The sequence below is a fragment of the Corticium candelabrum genome, chromosome 1 (assembly GCF_963422355.1).
Source record: "Corticium candelabrum chromosome 1, ooCorCand1.1, whole genome shotgun sequence".
NCBI lineage: Eukaryota > Metazoa > Porifera > Homoscleromorpha > Homosclerophorida > Plakinidae > Corticium > Corticium candelabrum.
In genome coordinates, this window is record NC_085085.1 from 8,044,396 (window position 1) to 8,068,997 (window position 24,602).

A 24,602-nucleotide genomic window follows, 5' to 3' on the forward strand; every position below is an offset into this window, starting at 1 on the left:
TTCCTACGAATCTTTCTTGCAAGACGACATCGATCGTTCATCATCAGACCTACTTACAACTAAAACATTTTGCTCTCTTGAAGATCGCAGATGACATGTTGGTCGTGCGCAACGGTACACATGCATGGTCCCATGGGACCTTCGCTTGGCTTCTTGTAGAACGATAAATTCGTTTGTTTTGCGATTCTTTTGTAAAAAGTAAGAAACGCATCAACTGTTAACCTGGTCTTTACTCTGCGCTTCTCGGTTTGACGAAAGCTTGACCGTAAAATGGAGGTTTACGACATCTCGGCTTTTCTGTCATAATGAGCGGGATTGTTACGTCATCCATTGTTGGTGTGACAAAGGACAGCTGATTGGCTCAACAAATTCCCGAGAGTGATGCACGCTGACAAGCTAGTATTACGTCACCCACGGTTTGCATCCCAAAACGATTGCTGATTGGCTCGACAAACTCCCCGAGCGTGACACACGCTTACAAACAAACAAACATAGGTACAGACATACCGACAGACAGACCGGAAGTCAATTCAGCCCGTTTAGAGTGAGCTTCTCGCGAAGCAGTCCACCACTCATTGTGGTGTCCTTCTTTTACGCTCGTAGCTTAACAATGGGTGACGTAACAATCCCGCGCATTATGACAGAAAAGCCGAGATGTCGTAAACCTCCATTTTACGGTCAAACTGTCGTCAAACCGAGAAGCGCAGAGTAAAGTTCAGGTAATAGTCGTACGCGTTTGTTACTTTTTACAAAAGAATCGCAAAACAAACGAATTTATCGTCCTTCAAGAAGCTAAGCTAAGGTCCCATGGGACCATGCATGTGTGTACCGTTGCGCACGACCAACATGTCATCTGCGATCTTCAAGAGAGCAATACGTTTTAGCTGTAAGTAGGACTGATGATGAACGATCGGCGTCGTCTTGCAAGAAAGATTCGTAGAAACGCTAGCGCTGCTTTCTTCTGGATCTGGTCACTGCATGTCGCTTCACAGTATTTCTAGGAGACGTACGAGATCAATCTTTATATATCTAGATACGACGAATTATCATCGGAACGAAAGATGCTAGCAACGTACGGCTCAACGAAAGCATAATAATCTCGTCCACCTCAATAGCTAATTAACTGAAAGTGATGCAAGATCGAGCGCTACAGACTAACAGAATCGAGAAATATCGTGGATAACAAGCCCGCTTCGTTCAAGAATATATTTACAGGTGTAAGTAAAACTGATGATGAACGATCGGCGTCGTCTTGCAAGAAAGATTCGTAGGAAACGTTGCGCTGCAAGCTTTCTTCTGGATCCGGTCGCTACACATACATGTCGCTTCACAGTATTTTCCGTGCACGTACATTCATCTCTAGCTACGACGAATTAATTCTAACGGAACGAAAGATGATAGCAACGGCTCAACGAACGTGACAGCAACGGCTCAATGAAAGCATGCTAATCGTGTCCATGCACCGTAAGTGATGCAAGCAAGAGCGCTACATGCAGAATTGAGAAATATCGTGGATAACAAGCCCGCTTCGTGCAAGAGACGCAGCTGTCACGCATGTGCATGTACTAAAGTGTAGTGTGGAACATTGGTGATATTTAGCTAATTATCTTTAATCACATCGACGCATCCCTGTGTTTTCAAAGAATTATACATTCTAGCAACAAGCTAATGATTAAATAATGATAATGACAATAAATAGACAAAAATTAATAAATTTACATTAATATTCACAATATATACACGTGCCACGCGCGCGCGCGCGCGCGCGCACACACACACACACACACACACACACACACACACACACACACACACACACACACATGGACACACACATACACACACACACATGGACACACACATACATACACACACACATACGCACACACAAACAAACAAACAAACAAACACACACACACACACACACATGGACACACACACACACACACACACATGGACACACACACACACACACACACACACACACACACACACACACACACACGCTCGTAGCTGTGAAGCGACGGTGTAAACACAGCTTCATTTACTAGTTATTGTATATATATATCCCGGACGTCTGGTGAGCGCCTCCACGTGTGTTGTTGTCTTCGTCTTTCGTTGAGTGAACAAGAGAAACAGCGGTCGTCATCTCTCCAGGTTGCGCCATTGTGGCTTTTGCCAATCTGGCTGCTTGCGTCAGTCCTCATCCACGTGAAGGGATCCCATTGGAGGAATGAACGCTATTCGTATGTTGCTGTTCTTGTTGCTGTGTGGAGTTCCTGTGATTTGTTTGTTCGTCTCTTTGCGTTCTTTCTGTCTGCGTTGGAGTGTACTGGTCTTCTCGTCTTCCTTCTTCTCGTCATTTCTCCGCTGGACAACATGTTCGGTCGGGAGTTTGTTGTTTGCCGCACCTTTTCTCTGCTCTTTGAGCATTTCGCGCTCTTCAGGTTTCTTTGGCTGTCTGTGGTGTTCACGTTGTCTTATTCGTTCTTCTTGTGTCATCTCGTCTTCCTTCTTCTTGTCACTTCTCTGCTGGACAACATGGGCGGTCTAGAGTCTGATGTTTGCCGCACCTTCACCTCCCTCTTCGAGCATATCGCGCTCTTCAGGTTTCTTCGGCGGTCTGTGATGTTCCTGCTGTCTTACTCTTGTTCTTGTGTCATCTCGTCTTTCTTCTCGTCACTTCTCTGTTGGACAACATGGTCGGTCAACAGTTTGAGGTTTGCCGCACCTTCACCCTGCTCTTTCAGCATTTCGCGCTCTTCAGGTTTCTTCGGCTGTCTGTGGTGTTCCTGCTATCCTATTCATCCTGGAAATTTTTTGTCATCCTGTTCGAATGTCGCCTTGTCTTTATTTTCTCCTCTTCCCTGCTGGAACACATGGTCATTCGGGAGTCTGATGTATGCCGCACCTTCACCCTGCTCTTTGAGCACTCAGCGCTCATCGTGTCTATTCGTCTGCCTGTGCTGCTTCCACAGTGTCCTCTACTCCTGATTTGTTTTCTCATCATCGCACTTCCTTCTCTATAAATCTTTACAAATCATGTATTTCTGTCGTCTTTGGACCAGTAGTGCACTTGTTTGACATATCCAGTAATAATACTTGTCTTTCATGTATGCTTTTGTTTGTCCCATATGGGACATTTAGTTATAAAAAAATAACATAATATATATATATATATAATACCCGGATATTCATAGGGCTGCTGCCTTTCCTACCCGCTTGTCTCTTTCAAACTGTGTTTTCGTTGTGCAAGATAATTGCCCGTCTGGAACGTGTTCATGGGGATTTCATTGGATGCTTATCGTTATCGGATCCGGTGCTTCGCTTGTAGTTGGGCATCGTCACGCTGTTAAGCCTGTTGCCAATTCGACTAGCACGAGATGTCGTCAAATGAAGAGCGGTAAAGTTTCTTGTCCCCTTCGGTTTTAGAGATCTGTCTTTGACGACTTCCGGCTCCACAAATCAGTTGCTTGCTGGTTTTTGATTCTAGCGATGGCCGCCATCTTGACTTTACGCTCTGGTGACGTCCACCCTCATCCGGGTCTCATTATTGGAAGGGAGTCAAAATCACAGGACGCTACACCTTCAGCCTCCTGCAATCTGTCAGGTAATTTCTGTTCAGGATGTGGAAAAGGCCCTTTCAGACGTATGGATATCCACCAACGCTCATGCAAATGTGCTTTATCTATGCATTGTCATTTATCTGAGGTGGATACTGATGGGTTTACGACATCTGGTTGCACTGGACACGCGATGACGGATCAACATGGTTCATCACTTGAGGGAAATGCTGTTTCCAATAACGTTCCGTGTCCTGTATGCCATTCTTTCTTCTCTAATAACAATTCGCTGTGGCAACATGTGAACCTGCAACACATCTCTAGACAGTTACTTCCACCTGTTTCAGTCTTGAAGGAACATGGACGAAAATTATGTGTCTCTTGTGGGTTCTCATACTCCTCCCATTGGCAACTATGTCGAAGATCTCTTGGCCCTGGTCATCCACGATGTGGAGGTCAGATGACAGAACCAGAACTTTCTCTTTGGTTGCAGGATATGCCGTCTACTGGAAACGGTTGTTTGGTCCCAGAAGATATGACTGAAGATACACAAGGGCTAATCCTCCTCTGATGAACGACTCAGAACTCTTTAACCAGTCTGTACGGAGGACTAGCAATTTCATGTCTGATGATATCGTTTTGAAAGCCATTCGATCGGCTGAAAGAATTTGTTGTCACCCTCAACAAGAATTCATCTTGTTTCAGGCCTTGATGAATGAGATTATGACCCTTCCAATTACCACCATTTGTCTCATTCCTCACTCTGTCCGCCCCTTGTTTGCTGAGGTATTAGCTAAAGAATTAAGGCATGCTACATATGATAGTGTGTGGGGATTTGCTCGCCTTTTCTTACTGCCGAAAGCTGTCCTTCGATGTCCTTCCAGAGGAGGAAAGAAGAAACGTCATGTGGTAAATGCAGAACTGCTTTCACGCCTTCAGAAATGGCAAACAGGGGATCTTATTGGCCTCTGGGAAGATGCTAGAATTGATGCCAAGCACCATAACCAGAAATCCAAGCATTTCACAGTTGCTGGAGCAAATGCCAAGCGAGCTCTGCGTTTGGCTAGAGAAGGTCGGTACAGCAATGCCATGAAAGCACTTGGTTCGTTGGGTTGTGCTCCTCTAGATGACACTTCAGCACTTGATGAGTTACGTCAGCGACACCCAGAACATCTACTTCCTGAATGGAATGAGGATATTCCACCCCACTGACTGTTTCCTCTGCTTCAGTTTTGGCTGCTGTTTGTGCTTTCCCTCCAGCTACTAGCCCTGGTGGTTCAAAATTGCGCTGTCAGCATATTCTAGATGCTATTGATGGAATGACCACCCCTTCTGCAAGAGATTGTCTAGATCGGCTAACACATTTCATGTGTTTTCTTCTTTCTGGTCAAGCAGACACTTGGTTAGCTCCTTGGCTTACAGGAGCACCACTAACTGCTCTATACAAGAAACAAGGTGGAATCAGACCAATTGCAGTAGGATAAGTTTTAAGACGTCTTGCCAGCCACCTCTGCTGCATGGCAGTTCGATCAAAGTTGCCAGATGTTCTCATTTCCACTGGCCAAGTTGTTGTTGGCATTAAAGGAGGGTTAGAAGCTGCTATCCACTGTCTTTCCAGCTTCATAGAATCACATGCGGACGATCGGGATCTCTGTTGTCTGAAAATTGATTTCTCAAATGATTTCAATGAGTGTAAGCGAGGGTCCTTTCTCCGACGTGTACATACTCAATTTCCAGAAGTATTCGCATGGTCTCAATGATCATATCACTGCCATGGAGAACTTCGCTTTGGGAATGACGTCATTAGATCATCAGGGGGAGTTCAGCAAGGAGACCCTCTGGGTCCTCTCCTTTTTTCGTCAGTTATCCTGGAGCTCCTTGATGATATTGATGACATAACAGGTCTGCACTTCCAGCTTTGGTACTTAGATGATGGCACCTTTGTAGGAAAACGCAGTTCTCTGTTGCTGATTTCCTGGACTTACTGTCATCAAAGGGCCCATCGCATGGTCTTTACATTAACAAGAAGAAATGTGAGGAATTCTGGCCATCAGGTGACATTTCATTTCCAGAGTTCCCTGGAGAGGTCATACGAGAATTCAGAAGGTGCAGAGTTTTTAGGGGCTCCAGTTGTTGGGTCTGATTCATTCTTTAATTAATCAATCCTTTGCCAAACGAGTGGACAATGTTCTCTCCTGTCAGGATCATCTCTCTGATCTCGAAGACCCCCAAGTAGAGATGCACCTCCTACGCAGCTGTCTTAGCCTGTGCAAAATAAATCATCTAATCAGAACTGTCCCTCGGGGAGAGTGACAGAACAACTTAGCTGGTTTGATCATGGTGTGCGTCGTTGCCTAGAGAAGATGTTCAATTCATCTATGTCTGACGCCTGTTGGAAACAGGCAACTCTACCAGTCCGTCTTGGTGGCCTTGGTCTAAGAGAAGCCCGCAGAACAGCTCCAGCAGCCTTCATTGGAAGCTGTAATTCAACTCGCAAATTATTAAGTCAATTGCTTGGGCATGCTACGTCATTTGTGGATGGCAGTGAGCACGTCAACCTCGCCTCATTTGACCAGAGTTTGATAGTTCCTGGTGAACTACCAACTCGAGAGATTTTAAGGAGTGTACTGTCACACTATGAAGATATTGATTTCAAGGCTTCTAAACAACGTGAATTCCAAGACGTTCTTGACTCATCACTGCTACGGAAAATCAAGGCTGAAAGTAACTTACGAGATAAAGCACATCTCAACTCAGTCTCCGCCAGACATTCCGGGGCATGGCTTATGGCAATACCTAACCAGAAATTAGGCCTGGTCATGTCTCGTCAGGAATTTATGGTTGCTGTTCGTATGTGGCTTGGCATTCCTGTGTTTCCATCTCCTCCTTCGTCCGTTAGGTGTCCTTGTGGTACTGTCATCGATCCATATGGAGATCATGTCTTGGGTTGTGGTCATGGCTCACTAAGAAATAAAAGGCATGACACACTTTGTGACGTCATTTTCAACACAGTTCTTGTTGACAACCATGACCGCAAGAAGGAGCAACGGTGCAACAGCCACAGCAATGCCAGACCAGGAGATGTGTTTCATTCTGACTTCTTGCAGGGCTGAGCTGCGTATTTTGATGTGACCGTTAGGAATTCCCTACAGGCATCATATCTCCTAGAATCAGCTACCCAACCAGGAGCAGCAGCTGCTGGAGGAGACTCCGAGAAGATTGTACGGTATGAAGATGAAGTTAACGCAGCTGGATGTGATTTCTATCCTCTAGTTGTAGAGACACTGGGAGTTTGGTCTCCTAGTTCTTTAGAGATTTTAAAAATTATAGCAAGAAGAACTGTTTTAACTACAGGGACAACGGTCTCTAAAGCTATCCAGCATTTACTGCAACAACTTTCTTTTAGTCTTTGGCGGGGTATAATGCTAAACTGATCTTGGACAGACTACCCATCTGTAATGTTGACAATGTTATGTGGGAGTATTTGTGATTTGTTTGCCCACTGTTAGTGGGTAATATAAAAAAAATTGAAAAAAACATCTATATCCACATCTAATCATTAAATTCAATCTAAATACTCAATGCAAAGCTAAACATTCAAATTCACACCTAAACTCTCATTCACATATTTACATTCAAACTTCACATTCAATTTCACAAGCAAACATTCATTCAAATTCACACCTAACCATTTAATTCACACCCAAACTTTTCAATTCACAAGTAAGCATTTAAAACACACCTATTAAACCATAGATTCACAACTAATATTTGAAAATTCACAAACATCTAAACATTCAATGCACACAGAATGTTGAGTTTCATCCAAGTACTCTTTGAAATGTATTCAAACAATAGCAGAGATGGTTTTGTGCAAAAAAACACTACAACTAAGCACTCTTGATTTCTTTAGTTTTTACCCTTGCAATAGCAACCAAACCGTGATACAAGTATCATTTACAAGTTTGGTAATGAGCAAATAATGTGGCAACATGTACAGAAAACAAACGATACAAATAAGTTTGACTTTTAACCATCTAATTACTTATTTTGTGAAAAAGACGACACAGATATCAAGGTATAAATTGCCATTTCAATAAAAGCTAATCCACGTTTGTTACTCATCACGAAGTTGGCACTTCTTGAGAAGCGCTTGGCGCTTCTTTCTGTAACTGTCCAACGTTTGCTCTTGCTTGTGCAAGTCTCGCTCCCACATGAGTACGAATCCATTAGTGCAATCTGACAACAAACACGCTGATTATAAATAACGATCAATCACACTGCATAATGTACCAAGTCTCGGTGAATTGCTATCGTCATCATTTTGCGATTGGATCCTAAACCCCTGGCATCCCGTTAGCACCAACTGCAAGGGTTTGGTGTCATCTAAAATCACCAGTATAATACTCCTTTACAGTTTGAAACACAAACACAAATGCACACGGACACAGACACAGACATAGACATAGACACCCACACACACACACACACACACACACACACACACACACACACACACACACACACACACACACACACACACACACACACACACACGCACGCACGCTGCCAACCTTCTAGTGTGGCTACTATCATGGCACGTACTGGATTTGTACTGTGATGCATCCAAAGCAAAACACTACAGTTTAGTGGGTTGATTACAAGAATATGTCCTGATCCTGTTCCAGCCCACAAAGCTTCACTTGTTACCAGCAACAATGAAGTGATTCGATTCTGATAAATGCAATCATCATGGTAAACTGACCTAGACTGTGCTCTAAACAATAGCTATGATCACAATCTTAATCATTGTCTTAAAAATAAGTTTGGTAAACTTCAGATAGTCAGAGCAGTTGATTTCTCTTCGTACTTTCTCTTTTTTGAGATCCCACTGACGTAGTATTGGACTGCGCTTGGTTGTAGTCCACACATTCTTTGGGCTTACAACAACATGAGCAACATGATAACAAAGACTAAAGAAAACAACACAGCAAGCGTTTATATCTCACAAAGGCTCTACTAATGCATTATTAGCAACTCCTTGTTTGCAGTCCAGCGTCTCTCCTCTTGTTTCAGATTTGTATTTCTGTAAACGACGACTTGGGTTCCGTGACCAAACCAAAGTTTCTTTTTGGCATAGCACATGCAACGAACAGGCTGGAATCCCAAACGAATCCAAATTTTTGGTTCCTCCACCTTCACAAATGCTTACTCAAGCATATAATACAAAATCAACAGATTAAAATAGTTACCTTGTTATACACTGTATCGGTATTAAACACAGCAATCTGACCATTTGCTAAACCAGCCAGCACATAGTCAACACTGCCATCAACTTGATATTGACTTGAACTAAAAGTTAATCAATGGTTACACACAATTATCAGGCAACCAATTTAGACTGACTCAGCAAAGTGGAGAAGACAAAGCACCGCAGCTGGTAGCTGGATGTCATATACATCACTTGAGTCATTTCCGTTTTTATATACCCAAATCCTTTTTGACTCTGTGCCCGCGAGAACTAATGTCTCATGTACAACCAGTAAAGACAAAACACGACTCTTGTTGCCCACATCAAATCTAGTTGCCTGAGATCTACTGTTAGATAATGTGACTCTGCACAACTAAAACAAGCAGGGAGAACAATAATAAACACAGCAGAATGAATGCAAATGTAAACGTTATTACAAGTGAATAGTTACAGCAGATCAACCTACCTGGCCTGCTGGTCCTCCGCTTCCTGTCCACACTTCCAATTCCCTTCTTTCAGAGCTACTTTGAATTTTCTATTATCAGATGTTAAACTTCCAGTACAGAAATGACTGTAAATAGCAGTTGAGCACAACACGTCACCTTCACAGCAATTGCCTCAACATTTGTTCCAGATGTAACCCTGACCACATTCTTGAGACAGAGAAATTCCACTTTGTTTAGCCTTTCAACAACCCTCTCTGCCTATCAGACAAGTAACATTACAGTTTTGTTCATTTACAACAAGAACCTAGCAAGCTTGCATTTGGTCGGTTTTCAGCTCTTGCTTGCAAACAACAATTGATAAGGTCTTGCATGTCTTGCCAATTGGGCTGTCCAAACTTCATTATGTCTGTAATGGCACTTCCCTAGACAAACATTTACACCATACAAAGGATCAGTAAACCATAATAATGAATGCTAGGGCAAACACTACCGGAATAGAGTCACTCTTCTGATTTATCTGTTCATCAATTCCACTGGGATTAGTGGTGCAATTAGAAAAGAGTTTGAGCCCATTTGTAACCAATTCAAACAGAAACAATCCCAAGGAATAAATATCAGCCTAAACAAAACCTTTGTCAGATTTGTATCTTTTTAAGTTAATTACCGATAATGCACAGTTTGAAATATTGAATTACTGATAATCCATATGGCTGGTATCTAATAACTTCTGGTGCCCGATGACCAGGACTTCCTTTTGAATCAACTACTCCTGTTGGAGTTGCAAAACAGGCAATCCCAAAATCTGCTAATTTCACATTCGTCTAAAAAGGATATTACATAAATATACAAACCAAGCAGAAGAACAAAAGAAATACCGCAGAAACATTTGGATTTACTGAAAATAAAAGAATGTTATCACTTTTTAGATCTCTGTAGATAATCTTCTTTACATGAAGGAAAGCTAAACCGTCAGCCACCTTCAAATACAACATCAAGCACATAATACCCTTATTTAGTCATAATTCAGAATTGAAACAGCAAACGTAAGAACTCTGTGCCAACTCATCATACATATTACCTGAAGAGCAATCCTGTGCTTCAATTGCCGAGTCAACCTTGGATTAGTCTTCATGTAGCTCCGCAAGGTTCCATGAGGGGCAAACTCAAGCAATAACATGTGATTGGGTTTCAAAGTTACAGCCTTCAAACTTACAATACTGGGATGATGATATCTCAGCACATTCACCTACAAAGACATACAGTATATCATTAACCTAAACTAATGAAAATACACAGACCTCTTGTCTCAATTGGTAATGCGGGTTTACACTACCAATAACATTAACAGGCAATTTAAACACCTTCACAGCTACAGCCTGAATGGATAAAGGCATTTAATGCTCTTTGCATCACAAACAGATACTAATATATATACAAACCTCATTTTTATACTTAGCTTTATAAACTGATCCAAATGACCCATCTCCAAGAAGATGTTTTGAGCTGAACATATATAGAGAACGCCGTACAGCATAGTAAACACACACAAAAGTTGACTAGTTGGTTAACCTTTTGTCAAAATCAAATCTTTTGCACACGGCCTCGTCCATGTCCCCCAGAACAACATCAGGAGCCTAACAAAAATACATGAACTCTTGATTGCTTAAATTAAATTAGATTAGATGTCAAATTTAATACAATGGGTTTACCTACCAGTTGAAGCAAAGAAACCAAACCCTTGTGAACAGGACACTCAATATTAATGACATTGTCTTTTGATGACATGGCTATCAGTTCAAGAATGTCATAATTGTGTACATCATTTCCTACAAATTGATAATCATGTCCACAATCAATCCAAATTCACAACACAGCTACTACAAAGTTAGTTAATCTATCTAAAAACGTCACTGATACAGTCTTTTCTCTATGCAAAAACTACGAGGATCACAGTGTAGTATATATATATATATATATATATATATATATATATATATATATATATATATATATATATATATATATATATATATATTGCAGCAAGTGTAAAATTACCACACGTATTCTGTTGCCATAAATTTTTCACCAAAGTGTGGACTAAAAGTAGTTGATTACATAAAGCAATAAGTGGCAATTGTCTTAGGTACTGCATAGTCTTTAGACTGCATTAGGATTATTTCTAACATTAGCAGACAGGAAATGAGCATCTACAGCTAACAAGGAACATCTACTACAGTGTTCTATGCAGGGTTTTCAGAGTGGTGGTTGGGTATCCACCACATTAAGGGGCATGGTTTATTTCTATTTCAGATATCTGGGGAAAGAAGTAGAACAAACTCCCGGATAATCAAGCATTGCTGCAAACAGACAAGGAAGTGTCAAACAGAACATATCACACTGTTGATAATCCACGATCTGAAAGAGTAAACTAAGAAAGCTGCAATCGAGGAACTATGTTGCCCAGTCTCATGTATGTCTGCCATCCATTAGAGCAAGTAAAACACAAGCTAAGGGAAGAAGCACTACAGTGCAAACCCTCCACGTGTCATAACTTTGCAGATTCAATGTAATTAGTAGTGCAAATTAAAAGAGCGTGAGAAAGAGACTGACTTCCGGTCATGTTCAATCAGCGATCACATGTTATGCCATTGCCTATCGGGTCGGTCACGAGCATGAGAAAAAATGACATCCAGTCACGTATTTGCCTCAATCAGCGATCATATGTTACACTGTGGCCTAGCAAGTCCGTCGGTCATGTGTACATACCAAACGGCGTTACTCTAGTGTTTCCGCATCTGTAAATAGATATAGTCTTGAGTAGCCAGACCCCTTTCCGGCCGCATCATACTTCCAGGCGAAATCTTTTTCAATTTTTGCAATGGTAGTTTAAGAAATTTGATACATTCATTTATGTTAAAAGCAACAATCAATTATGAAAAGAAACCCAGCAAGTGGCAATGCATGAAGTTTTAAATAAAAATGGAGTTACAATGACATGCAATAAAAACCTCTACAACGAAATAACTACATTAAAGATAAGAATGAGCCAACAATTTTATGCTTGTGCATATGAGCATATCATTATTACTGTGTTCTACTCGCTTCAGAGCTACAAGCTTATGTGCATGTGTGTGTGAATAAATCACATGGTTTAATTACTATTAATGACTTATACAATGATCCTGTAACAAATATAAAACTGATTAATGATCTAGTGTGAATATCAATGTAAATTTTATTAATTTTTCTCTATCTATTGGTCCTTATCATTAATTAATAACAATAATAATCCCGTGGCTTAGTGGTTAGCAACAATGGCTGCCACTCTATGGTTTGGGGGTTCAAACCCCAGTGACGACAGTAAATTATGAAACTTGTCTGTCTTTCTTTCTCATGTTTCTCTAGCTTCGTCCATGAGATTATGACTCGTTTCAGTTGTTGGGGAGTTTCTGTGGTCTGGTGAACTGTCCATTGACGATGACGTTCAGCGCTTTCCTGGTAGTCATTGATATCCACTAGGCATGTTGTACCAAGTTTGTGGTCACCGTAACGCCTGCAATCTATATCGAATTGGCTAGTCGTTGATCGCCGTGTGGACTACACAGAAACATGTACCCTGCTGGGCTTACCTGCCGGGTTGGTGGGCACCCAGATGAGGTAAAGACCCAACTTGCCCATCATGGAGGGGCATAACAACACAGTCACCGCAATGGCTAAGTGGTTAGCAACAATGGCTACCACTCCTGGTTTAGGGGTTCAAACCCCAGTGACGACAGTAAATTATGAAACTTGTCTGTATTTCTTTCTCATGTTTCTCTAGCTTAGTCCATGAGACTATGACTTGGTTGGTCCGTTGATGATGACGTTCAGTGCTTTCCTGGTGGTCATTTATATCCACTAGGCATGCTATACCGAGTTCGCAGTCACCGTAATGCCTGCAATCTATATCAAATTGGCTATTCATTGATCGCCGTGTGGACTACACAGAAACATGCACCCTGCTGGGTTGGTGGGCAACCAGATGGGGTAAAGACCCAACTTGCCCATCATGCCCATCATGGAGGAGCATAACAACACGTTGTTATTATTACTATTATGGTCGGTTGAGTTATGCTCTTATTTGATCGACCATCATGTGCCTCAGGGGGTGCAGAAAAATGTTAACAACATCACCAAATGTCTTCTCTTCTCTGCTGCCGAGAGTCAACTGCCAGGCTGATTACATATAGCACAAACTTCAGCAAATGTCATGTACAGCTGAACACGTTATTTGACTCCAGCTAGTGTTTCTAAGCAATTTTCTGCTGTATTTACGTTTTTTTCTGATCAATAATAATAATAATAATAATCTCATTTCTCTCACATCATTTACATGACGTAGTACCCACTATAGAGGCAACACACACACACACACACACACACACACACACACACACACACACACACACACACACACACACACACACACACACACACACACACACACACACACACACACACACACACACACACACACACACACACACACACACACACACACACACACACACACACACACACACACACACACACACACACACACACACACACACACACACACACACACACACACACACACACACACACACACACACACACACACACACACACACACACACACACACACACACACACACACACACACACACACACACACACACACACACACACACACACACACACACACACACACACACACACACACACACACACACACACACACACACACACACACACACACACACACACACACACACACACACACACACACACACACACACACACACACACACACACACACACACACACACACACACACACACACACACACACACACACACACACACACACACACACACACACACACACACACACACACACACACACACACACACACACACACACACACACACACACACACACACACACACACACACACACACACACACACACACACACACACACACACACACACACACACACACACACACACACACACACACACACACACACACACACACACACACACACACACACACACACACACACACACACACACACACACACACACACACACACACACACACACACACACACACACACACACACACACACACACACACACACACACACACACACACACACACACACACACACACACACACACACACACACACACACACACACACACACACACACACACACACACACACACACACACACACACACACACACACACACACACACACACACACACACAGTCACAACTACATAACCCTAACTGTGCTACCTAACCATATATGTGTAACTTCTTGTCCACTACCAGGATAAGCAACCCTCTTAAAACTTTATTTGTCGAGAGAATTGCTGTTTCAAAAAAGTTGGAGTTTCAATAATATTCAAACCCTCTCCTCAGCCTCCTGAAATGTGCCTTCCAACCGATCTGTAACTGAGTCAATTTTCATTCCAAGACCCTTCTGACACCTCTCTTCATTTCTTAATTAACTAATCATTAGCTTGTTGCTAGAATGTAATAATTCTTTGAAAACACCGGGATGCGTCAATCTGATTAATAGAGATAATTAATTAAATATCATCAACGTCACCACACTACAGCACATGCACATACGTGACTCTTGCACAGGGTTGGCTAGTTGTCTGTGTTATTCACTTGCATCACTTTACGCTGTGGTGGACTTGACTGTGGTGGACGCGATTATCATGCTTTCGTTGAGCCTTTGCTTTCATCGTAGATAGAGATCGATCATCTCATAGCTGCATGAGTAATCGTCTTGTTTAGCTATATTGATCCTATACAAATTCGAACAGAAGCCTCGCTTGCTATAGATGTTCCTTGATCATAGTGACCGGATCCAGGAGCACGTCAAAGGTTCAGTCATGCATGCAGTGTCAGCGTTCCCTACCTACAAAACTTTCTTGCAATACGACGTTGACTGTTCATCAGTCCTACTTTCATCAAAAACATATTACTCTCTTGTGCACAACCGTATGACACGTTGGCCACCCAACGTCGCATGGTCGCATGGTCCCATGGGACCTTCGTTTGGCTTCTTGAAGAATGATGAATTCGTACGTTTTGTGATTCTTCTGTACAACAATCACAAACGCGTATAACTATTACCTGAACTTTACTCTCCGCTCCCCGGTTTAACCATATTAACTTAGTTGCTATGGATATGACATTGTGCCTTTTTCTGTAATAATGTGCGAGATTGTTATGTCACCTATTTTTCGTGTTCCCAAATGAATGCTGATTGCCTCAACAAATCCCACCACACGCTTACAAATATACATAACAACATACTGACAGACAGACCAGAAGTCAAATGAGTGCGGTTAGTAGTCTCATGCAGCCAGCTCCCTTTTGACTTTGGCTGGCTGCGTGAGACTACGCGGTTAGAGTGAGCTTCTCGCGAAGCAGTCCACCACTTACTCTGGTATCCTTCGTTTATGCTCGTAGCTTAGTTATAGGCATTGTCGTTTGAGTAACTGAAAGTACATATTGCCTGCAACTCAAGCCAAAAAATGCTCACCACTGCAAAGGGGGCAAGGTGCTGTTCTCTTGACAAGAGGATTCCCATAAATATCACTGCCTGAAAGCCCTGGATACAACTCATCAATCATTGAGTCTATGTGATCCAAAACAACCACCAGCAAACTACACACAAGTAGCATAAATGGAAATCTTTGAAGAATGGTACACATATTTACCTGCTGCCTTCTATAGTTGTTGGGACGCACACATCAAACACATTTCCATCAAGCTCTTCAACAACAAAATACGATTTCTATCCAGCACACAACCACAAAGCTATTAGACATGAAATAATTCCAACTATTCATGAGCTATAACCTCATTCCACAAAACATAAATGCCATTTCTCCAAGCTTGTGGGTCAGCAAGAGGAAACTATTTACAACAATATACATTACTATTTTATTACTACTACTTGACTCTTCTTATTTGACATAATGCTCTAACCTTATCTGAACTCATCACTACTTGAATAATGTCTTGAGCAAAAAAAATCATTCGACTAATGAGATGAGACCAAAAGCGTGCTGGTATATAAGGCAAAAAGTATTGTCGCTGTACCATGGCTAACATCCAGAAGAATATAGAAAAAAATGGATGAAATGATAATCACTTCAAAGCAATCAATCAATCCTCAAACAGAACAATACCTCCAACAGGCAGATCAAACTTTGGCTTCTTTACAGGTAACAATGAAGGAATTAAAACTTGATTATCCTCAAATCGAAATGCAATGCCAAACCTACAGCAGAAAAAGACATCACCACCTCATTTGTTGCAATACTATATTATAGTATAGGTTGTTGGATGCTCTCAGTAAAATACAACACCTTTCAAAAATGCGCAACAGTGCAGGAAAGTTTTCAACAGGGCAATAATCCTCTTCAAACAAAGAAGACAAACTATTCTGATCAACAACCTACACAGACAATATGTGTTACACCATTGTCAAATCCCGAAGAAAGCAACAATCTTTACATAAACTCCTTGTGCAGACTTTAGTTGCCCTACTCTAGCAACCATATCGCATAGCCAGCCAGCATTCAGAATGTACAGTTCATCAAGATTACAAAAAGGGTCTTCAAAGTGGACCAACACTCCATTGTCATGAAGAAATTGTGCTGCCTGAAGGCGGTGGTCAACTTCAAGATTAGCTTTCATCAGTAAACGATCAAAATTTCTAGAAAAATCTATGAATTGCTATAAACTAAGTATGTTGTTTAAAATGACACTAACACTCGTGTTATGACAGGAAAAGTAGCACCGCTGGTTTTAAACCTGTCTGTTTCTTCTCTTACCAAATTCTCAAGTTTCTATAGAAACACTCAAACTGCAACGGATTAAATAATTTAAAAAATACATACCTTATACTTAGCAGGAACTTTACGACTAAAAAGAGGTTGATTTTGCTCATCCTTTGAATCTTTTATTGTTCTCATTACAAGATCCTGCAGTTTAGTGACTGATGATAAATTGTGTGCATCAACTTCGGCAAACTGTACATGGTGAGGAAATCCTATAGTACGTATGTATCAAATTTAAATGGAATGTGTCAATAAATCCTAGTAAAATACCTGGTTTTTGCAACAAGCCTGCCAAAGCTTGATATACTTGGTCAGCATAATCTCCTGTAGTTCACACATGTCCTATATGATCTATATCCAATCATGTTAGCACGCAACTTACTAGTTACACAATCAAGATGAGTGCCAATGACCAATACAACAGTGTTGCGAGCATGAGCTTCTATGTTCAAAAGAAAAGATTCCACTTCTTTCAACTCAGACTTATTTCCTGTCAGTGCATATACAACCTACAAAGCCACATCAAAGACAACTATTCTAATTAATCTTAGGACATACAGTAGTTTGTACCAGGTATACAACATGTGAACCAAAAAAGCACTGGTGAGCATCAGCATATTTCCTTTGGCTCACAAGCTCCCAGCTAGTGACAACATGCTCTGACTTATCATTTCCTGTTTTATTTCGATGCCACACAGGCCGTTTCTGTTTGCCAAGGTCTTGAAAACTATAGACACAAGCCATTTCTCAACAAGACAACATGCCCCAAACAAAACTTACGTCCATGTGTTGATAACAATTCCTCCAGAGAAACGATGACTCAATTCTAAGTTTCGTCCAAATATTTTACTTAAAACAGTTGTTTTGCCCTGTCCTCGACCACCCATTGCAATCATTCTAACATGGCAATAGTCTTCTGAGTTGTCCAAAGACTGCCGAAGCCATCGAACCAAATCAGAAGTTCGACCACGTCTCACCTCAAAAGGAATATTTGATATTCTGAGACCATACAAAGGCAGCTACATCAAAGCAACAACCACACTAGCTGCAACACCGTGGAAACAAGCAATAATGTAAACAGTGTCCGTTTGGTGACTTCAATAAATGCTATACTGTTGATTTGTTTATAAGTGTTTGAGAAGCAGTAAGTATCAACTTTTTAAACACCTGACAAGACCAAGCGTGGCTAAATAGAAAGTATTATATATACCACATACTCAAAATGCTTGGAAACAATAACGTCTACAATCATTATTGTCTCACCAAACTCCGTCCTTTCACTGTAGTCTACTAGCAGAAATTGCATAAAACAACATTTGACCACAACAATAAGATGGTGAAGACCAATTTGGCATACAAAATTTGAGAATGATGGTGTCTCTAAGCCTCACGTACATGTATAAATACGGTGCATCCATTAAAAGATGTAAACATGATGCTGTAGTCGATGTAGTCTAAACCCCTAAGTCCCTGAAAGAAGAAATTTGTGCGGGACATCGCACAAAATAAATTCCACATATATTTTTCCCTTGTCCATGATCAGTATGAAAACACATGCTAGTCTCGTGGCTAACGCGAACATACAACTACCCGGACACTGCAGTCACGTCAGTTAACGTAACATGTCTATCTTGAACTATTTCAAGCGCAAATCTCCACAGGACAGGGGAGTGTTTGTGCCACTGGTTACTGCCACTGGCAGTCTAGCCGCCAGCGACATAACAGTTGCCAACGAAGAAGTGGAAGCAATGGAAGAATGAGAGAATGAAGAAGGACAGAGCAATAGTGAGAAGCAGTACCACTGCTACTCCAGCAAGGAGCAATCAGACATCGGAAGGTATGCAGCACAACATGGACCAACATGGGCATCACGCCATTACACAAATTAGATGGGTCGGACTTATTGTCGCACAAATTAATTCCGCACAAGTAGTGATGTTTCTAGAAAAAGCACAATTTTTCTCCCGCACAAATTTCTTCATTCAGGGTAATTACTAAACTCTAAAATGCGGTATGTACTAATATCTACTAACTTACATTACTAATATCTACTAACTTACATTCCACAGCTGTGACAATTTTCCAATCTCCAGTGGTAGTTCAACAATATTTGTATTATGGCTCACATCCAGTGACCCTAAACTAGTCAGATGGCCAACACTAACAGGTATCTAATTGAAAACAAGTCAAAATTGACAAATGTACCAATAGAAAGCAAATGAAAATTACCGAAGACAAACAGTTACTCTTCAAGTCAACCCTCTGGAGATTTGACCATGAGAAGTCATTCTTAGAACCGAAATTCACCTAAAAACAATTAATCCTATAAGTTAAGCAGTCACAACACAAAGCAATTTATAAATTATAATTGAAACCATCCCAAACAGCAATAATACATATCCATGGGTGTTTGTTTGTCTGTCTCTAGTAAACAGTTGTTTGTTCCTATTCAATCTTGCAACTCTCATGGTATTTTACAAAAGTTAGCTATGTTATTTAAGTGTATTTCCAATGACTACTTATATGACAAGAATGCAAAATATTTATGTAATAACTAAAAACAAAGGGTGGGGGGAGGAGCGGGGTGGGTGTAGAGCGAGTGGGTGCAGAGCGAGTGGGTGCAGAGCGGGGTGGGTGCGGAGCAGGGTGGGTGCGGAGCAGGGTGGGTGAGAAGTGAGGATCATGAGAAGCAAACACTACCTCGCTTGCCAGACCGTCAACAGATTTTTAAAAGTAACTGGCACAGAAAACTTCAATTCCTACACTGAGCGAGGGGGTTTCAGTCTCCATCCCCATCTCCCTGCTTCGTACACCAGTGTACTGCCCAATTATATCACAGCAAATTAATGCTAAATTCAAGTCATTTGATTAATGCATGCATGATACATTTTAGTTACTTACAGTTGTATATATATTTAGTGATATATTACGGAACCTACAAGCCTATTTTGCTGGTGTTTGATTGTATGTTATAATTTAAATATGTGTGTGCAAATAAGATATGAACAAAGTAAACTATTTCAGAGTATACTAGTGAAGCACTTTGTAAAGATTACATACATGTACTGTACACCTACAAATTGGAAAAAATTGCAGCCATGCCTTTTAAGTAACAAAAGTGTTGGTACAGATGTGAAAACACAGATGTTGGTGCGTTTGGATTGCTAACCACAATACCACAGTAACAAGCAGAGTAATGCATTACTCACTATTCGATGCACTGTAGATGAAAGTAGTTCTGTTTAAGGTGCATCCTGCCTGTAACATGTACTTAAAGTTGTTGTTATTAACATGTTGATTACATTAAACTTCAGAAAATGTGGTGGTACAGTTGAGAAACATGACAAATGAAAATCTACTGCCTACATATAACTTCCACACAGATAGTAGAGCACACTAACCTCATAAATTTGATTTTCTGCCAGCAACAAAGTCTGCAAGCATTTTGTCTTCCATTCAGCTGGTGGTGGCAATACTGTCAGTTTATTGTGTGACATATCCAAACTTTGCAAACTGAAGAAAAAGATGTCTCTAAAGCAAGAAGTATTGCAATTTAAGGTACTGTACCTCTTCAGAGCCAAAATAAACTCAGGAAATCCTTCGTGACCAATTCGGTTGTGAGACAGTGTCAGTTGAGACAAAGATTCCAAGACCTTAGCTACCTCTTTCGATGGAAGATACTCTGTTTAACAAAATACATAAGACAACATTTTACCATTAGCAACAGCATTAAATTTGTCATCACCTAAATAGTTCTTAGTAAGATCAAGATTTGTCAAGCTTATACATCCTTTTAGAAACTGTTCTGGAATCTCTCCAATTTCATTGTATGCTAAACCCAATGATTCAAGACAATACAACTCCAGAGAACATTGAGGTAATTCTGCAATTGAATTGCTACAATGTGTATAAAACAAATAAATAACTCTAACTGTAAAATGTAAGCAAACTGACTTTGACAGGTTGAGTTCAGTGAGATTGCCAGCTATGTTTGCAACAGATACTGGAAAAAACCTAATGACATTGTGCGACAAGTCTAACGTTTTCAATGAGGTACTACCAACGATGTAAGGTAGTGACACAATTTCTTTAATCTTCAAATCAGTACAACTTTAACTATTTACCAAACTATTATAAAAGAATAACAGTACCTTGTTTTGAGAAGCTTGTAAATGTTGTAATCGGGGAAAAGCAAGCAAATAACCGGGTAAACAGTTGAATTTGTTGCCTTTAATGTTCAAATGTGTCAGCTTCAACATCCATTTGTGAAGCAATACAGGAATGTCTGACAACTTGTTTTGGCTTAAATCAAGATGAGCAACGTGGTTAAGTTTTTCCAGCAATTTTGTGTCAGCCTTTGCGAAGTCGCTCACAGATTCTATTCCATTATCAGACACATCAATGTAATGTACTAATTGAGAGTTAGGTTGAAAACAAGTATCTATAGTTGATGTCCTTTTGGACATGAGAAGAGCAGGGGTAGCTGGGCCTCTGCTTTCAGTCTCATCCTCACTGTCAGATGACGCTGAAAAATGTGAATTCCTTACTGCCCTTTTTCTCCCAATGGCTTGAGGTTCAAACGAAAACCTTGAGTCGGCGGGAGAGGAACGTGAAGACTGTCCGCATAAAGCTCTAGATCCTTGTGCTTGACCCAATCCACACAAAGGAGTCAATATTTGCACAAAAGGGTCATCCACATCATCGTTAGGAGAACCATGCATTTCAAATGATTCTTTTCTTCTGATAAGTTGCCTAAATACTGCACCTATAGAGCTGAATGGCCTATCAATTGATTCTGGTTTTGTAATTTCAGTAGCGACAGGAAGGCTAGCTCCTGTCATTGTTCCAAAACAACTCCTGCGTCTCCCCTTTTTCATGTCTGGATGTCTTGCTATATCTACATCCACATTCAAAGGTTCAAGAGGAAATCCTCTAGAGTCAAAACGACTTGCACGTCTCGGCTTATGGAGAGAGATGACACTGCGTTGTTGGTCATCTTTAAAAAACTTTGAAACAAGTTTAGAACGCTGGTATGAGTGAATCTTGCTTTGTTCTTGAAATTTCATTTCTTGTGCTACTACCTTTAGTATCACTTTAGCTTCAGCTAACGTATTCACTTCTTGCAGATCTACAGAAGATGTGCCTACAACACAGCAAATCTGCAACGATGGTGGTAGTTGGTTTGGTTCAGTTTTTCGACGTTTCTGATCAGTGGCACTACTCAGTGAAGTTGTCGATGCAGTTGATGCCATACTGGCCGATTTCCTTATCGGAAGTCCAGCTGCAGATGTTTCACTGCCACAACTTATGTAGCTAACATTACTTGTTTTCTTATGTACCTCTTCATTTTCTTCATCCTCTGTGTCAGGGATAGTTGCCAAAGAAGTGCCCTGTACCACTGATGCTCTTGTCATAGAAAAACTAGATCTTGGTGATCTATTCTGGCATAACTGATCAGCATCTTGCTCCCTAGCAAATGACTTGCAATTCCTATCAAATGTATGTTCCCTGGAATCTTAAATAGAACAACAAAGAACAAACTGTAATGTTCAAGTACGCTATCAATTTATTAAATAGTAACATGCCTACCTGTTACAGCACTAAAATCTTCACCTACATCCATCGAATACGACAATGTGTTCTTAAAACTCAAATCAGCAATTGAACCAATATTGCTAGCTTCAGTAGAGATATCAAGACGAGCTTCATTAAGTTCTGATGCACCTCTGCTAGTGCTGAGTGACAAAGTACTGTCGTCTGAATAGTCATCAATTGACAGTTCCCTGTCAACTGAACCACCCAAATTACCAAATTCTGTCCATGAGTGTGGTAACATATTCTCAATTGATTCTGATGTTACGAGAGACTGTAAACGCCCCTTGAACTCTTGCTGTAATTTATCCCCATCTAGATCATTCTCTGGTGTGTATGGAAAGTCTGGATGTTGAAGGTGAAATGACTTATACAACCAATAAGGGTTCAGTCTCCCAAGACCTAAACTGCCCCATTCAATGCAACCCACTAAAGTACAAAAGCTAAAAATACCAATTAACAGCTCAACACAAAACTGGCACTTACGTTTCGAAAATGAATGATCTAGCAGAAGGCCTACAACCCAATGATGGTTGTTTTCTTTCGCTTTATCCAATCCTGGTTCAACCTCACTAACACCCTGAACACAGTTCTATGTATTACGTAACATATGCATATGATTAGTCATATGCTGCTGCTGATAGACTGTCGAACTTAAGAGTCACAAATATATTTCATCAATTCATTTCTATTCACTTGTTCATTGCTTTGTTCTTTCAATAGATCATTTATTCATTTACATATATTCATGCGTATTGGCGTTTTCACACCAATGTGCATTGGCTGTCAAACCACATTCGATGCGCATTGGCGGTTGCACGTGGCACCATGCCTACCCAAGCAGCTCTTCATGTTGGTAAGCAGCAGGAGATCTACGTTCCTCTCTATCCTGTGCTTACGGCATAGATAGACGTATGTGTACACATAACCAAAGGTAGAGAACTATTTTCACGAAAAGACTGGCAGCCATGATGACCGCCGGGGTTCTAATGCATTTTACATGGGTACGCGTGTTTAAGACGGTACATGGATTGCATTTTCCTAGTGTGAAATAAGTCAATGCACATTGAAAGCGCATCCAATTCACATCTGCTGCAAAGTGGATTGAATATGGTTTGATGTGTTTCAAGTATGAAAAGACTGTCTAAAGCCGTGCAAAATCAAACCACCTTTCGCAGCATCACTTGAACAGCTCGATAATCTCCTTTGCTGCAAGCACGGCAAAAAGCAGACTTGCTGCCTCCTATACTAGCATCAGCACCAATCTCTAACAAAACACCAATAGCCTAAACATTCAATCGATAAGCTACCAGTTAACAACGTCAAGATGGATTACATATAATCTAACACACTTTTAGATGCCCCTCCTCAACTGCTGAGTACAGCATTTTATTGCTTAGCTTCCAAATCACACCAAGAACATAAACACATTCAGATGCAGTTTCGAAAAGATCTACACACAGCAACCACATGTCTTCAAAAACTTCACGCATGCACTTCAACACAAACAATACCGTCTGGCCCCCATTCCATGACATTGAACAGGTTAGTGACTACATGATGATGAAAAAGTGGCATGGCGATGGATTCCGCATTATATGCTAGCTGTAAAATGGTACAACATACCTTCACCACAAAACACAGACATACAGATCATTAGCTGCAACAGCCTTTGCCACACATTTGCCATTATAGAATTACTTCTTTGAGCACTGCTTCGTTGTCCTTGAAGTTTTTCAGTGCAATGCCAAGAACACTAGCGCTCTTATTTGAGACAATGGTGTTTGCCAGAAAAGCATGATCACAGAGATGACGAACAATTAGACAACCCAACTTCTGAACATCTAACAT

At 40.9% G+C, this 24,602-nt stretch overlaps 1 protein-coding gene across 1 annotated transcript; it reads right to left on the minus strand.

Moving 5' to 3' along the window:
- Positions 1–7,508: 7,508 nt before the first annotated feature.
- LOC134191936 (leucine-rich repeat serine/threonine-protein kinase 2-like) lies at positions 7,509–24,602 on the minus strand. Its single transcript, XM_062660620.1, has 44 exons — positions 24,453–24,602; positions 24,266–24,377; positions 24,104–24,204; positions 23,921–24,037; positions 23,238–23,331; positions 22,749–23,180; positions 21,311–22,674; positions 21,114–21,253; positions 20,905–21,056; positions 20,727–20,841; positions 20,561–20,672; positions 19,389–19,466; positions 19,220–19,330; positions 17,940–18,178; positions 17,730–17,886; positions 17,542–17,668; positions 17,430–17,483; positions 17,220–17,371; positions 17,092–17,168; positions 16,834–17,035; positions 16,686–16,774; positions 16,506–16,597; positions 16,303–16,421; positions 16,174–16,230; positions 16,032–16,108; positions 15,854–15,978; positions 10,974–11,086; positions 10,830–10,894; positions 10,700–10,763; positions 10,559–10,636; positions 10,339–10,506; positions 10,136–10,237; positions 9,956–10,081; positions 9,751–9,879; positions 9,578–9,682; positions 9,417–9,518; positions 9,281–9,349; positions 8,970–9,187; positions 8,816–8,915; positions 8,602–8,759; positions 8,399–8,536; positions 8,138–8,340; positions 7,857–7,949; positions 7,509–7,802 (listed from the first exon to the last, which is right to left on the minus strand). Exons 1-44 carry the CDS (start codon positions 24,600–24,602, stop codon positions 7,681–7,683), a joined length of 6,798 nt encoding a protein of 2,265 aa, XP_062516604.1. The 3' UTR covers positions 7,509–7,680.

Excerpts from the sequence above, each read along its gene's own strand:
- LOC134191936 (XM_062660620.1), bottom strand. The coding sequence starts at position 24,602 with ATGTTAGATGTTCAGAAGTTGGGTTGTCTAATTGTTCGTCATCTCTGT. Across the intron at positions 17,036-17,091 it reads TTTCCTGTCATAACACGAGT|AAATTTTGATCGTTTACTGA; the intron begins GTTAGTGTCATT and ends AGATTTTTCTAG. Across the intron at positions 8,760-8,815 it reads CCGATACAGTGTATAACAAG|GTGGAGGAACCAAAAATTTG; the intron begins GTAACTATTTTA and ends GCATTTGTGAAG.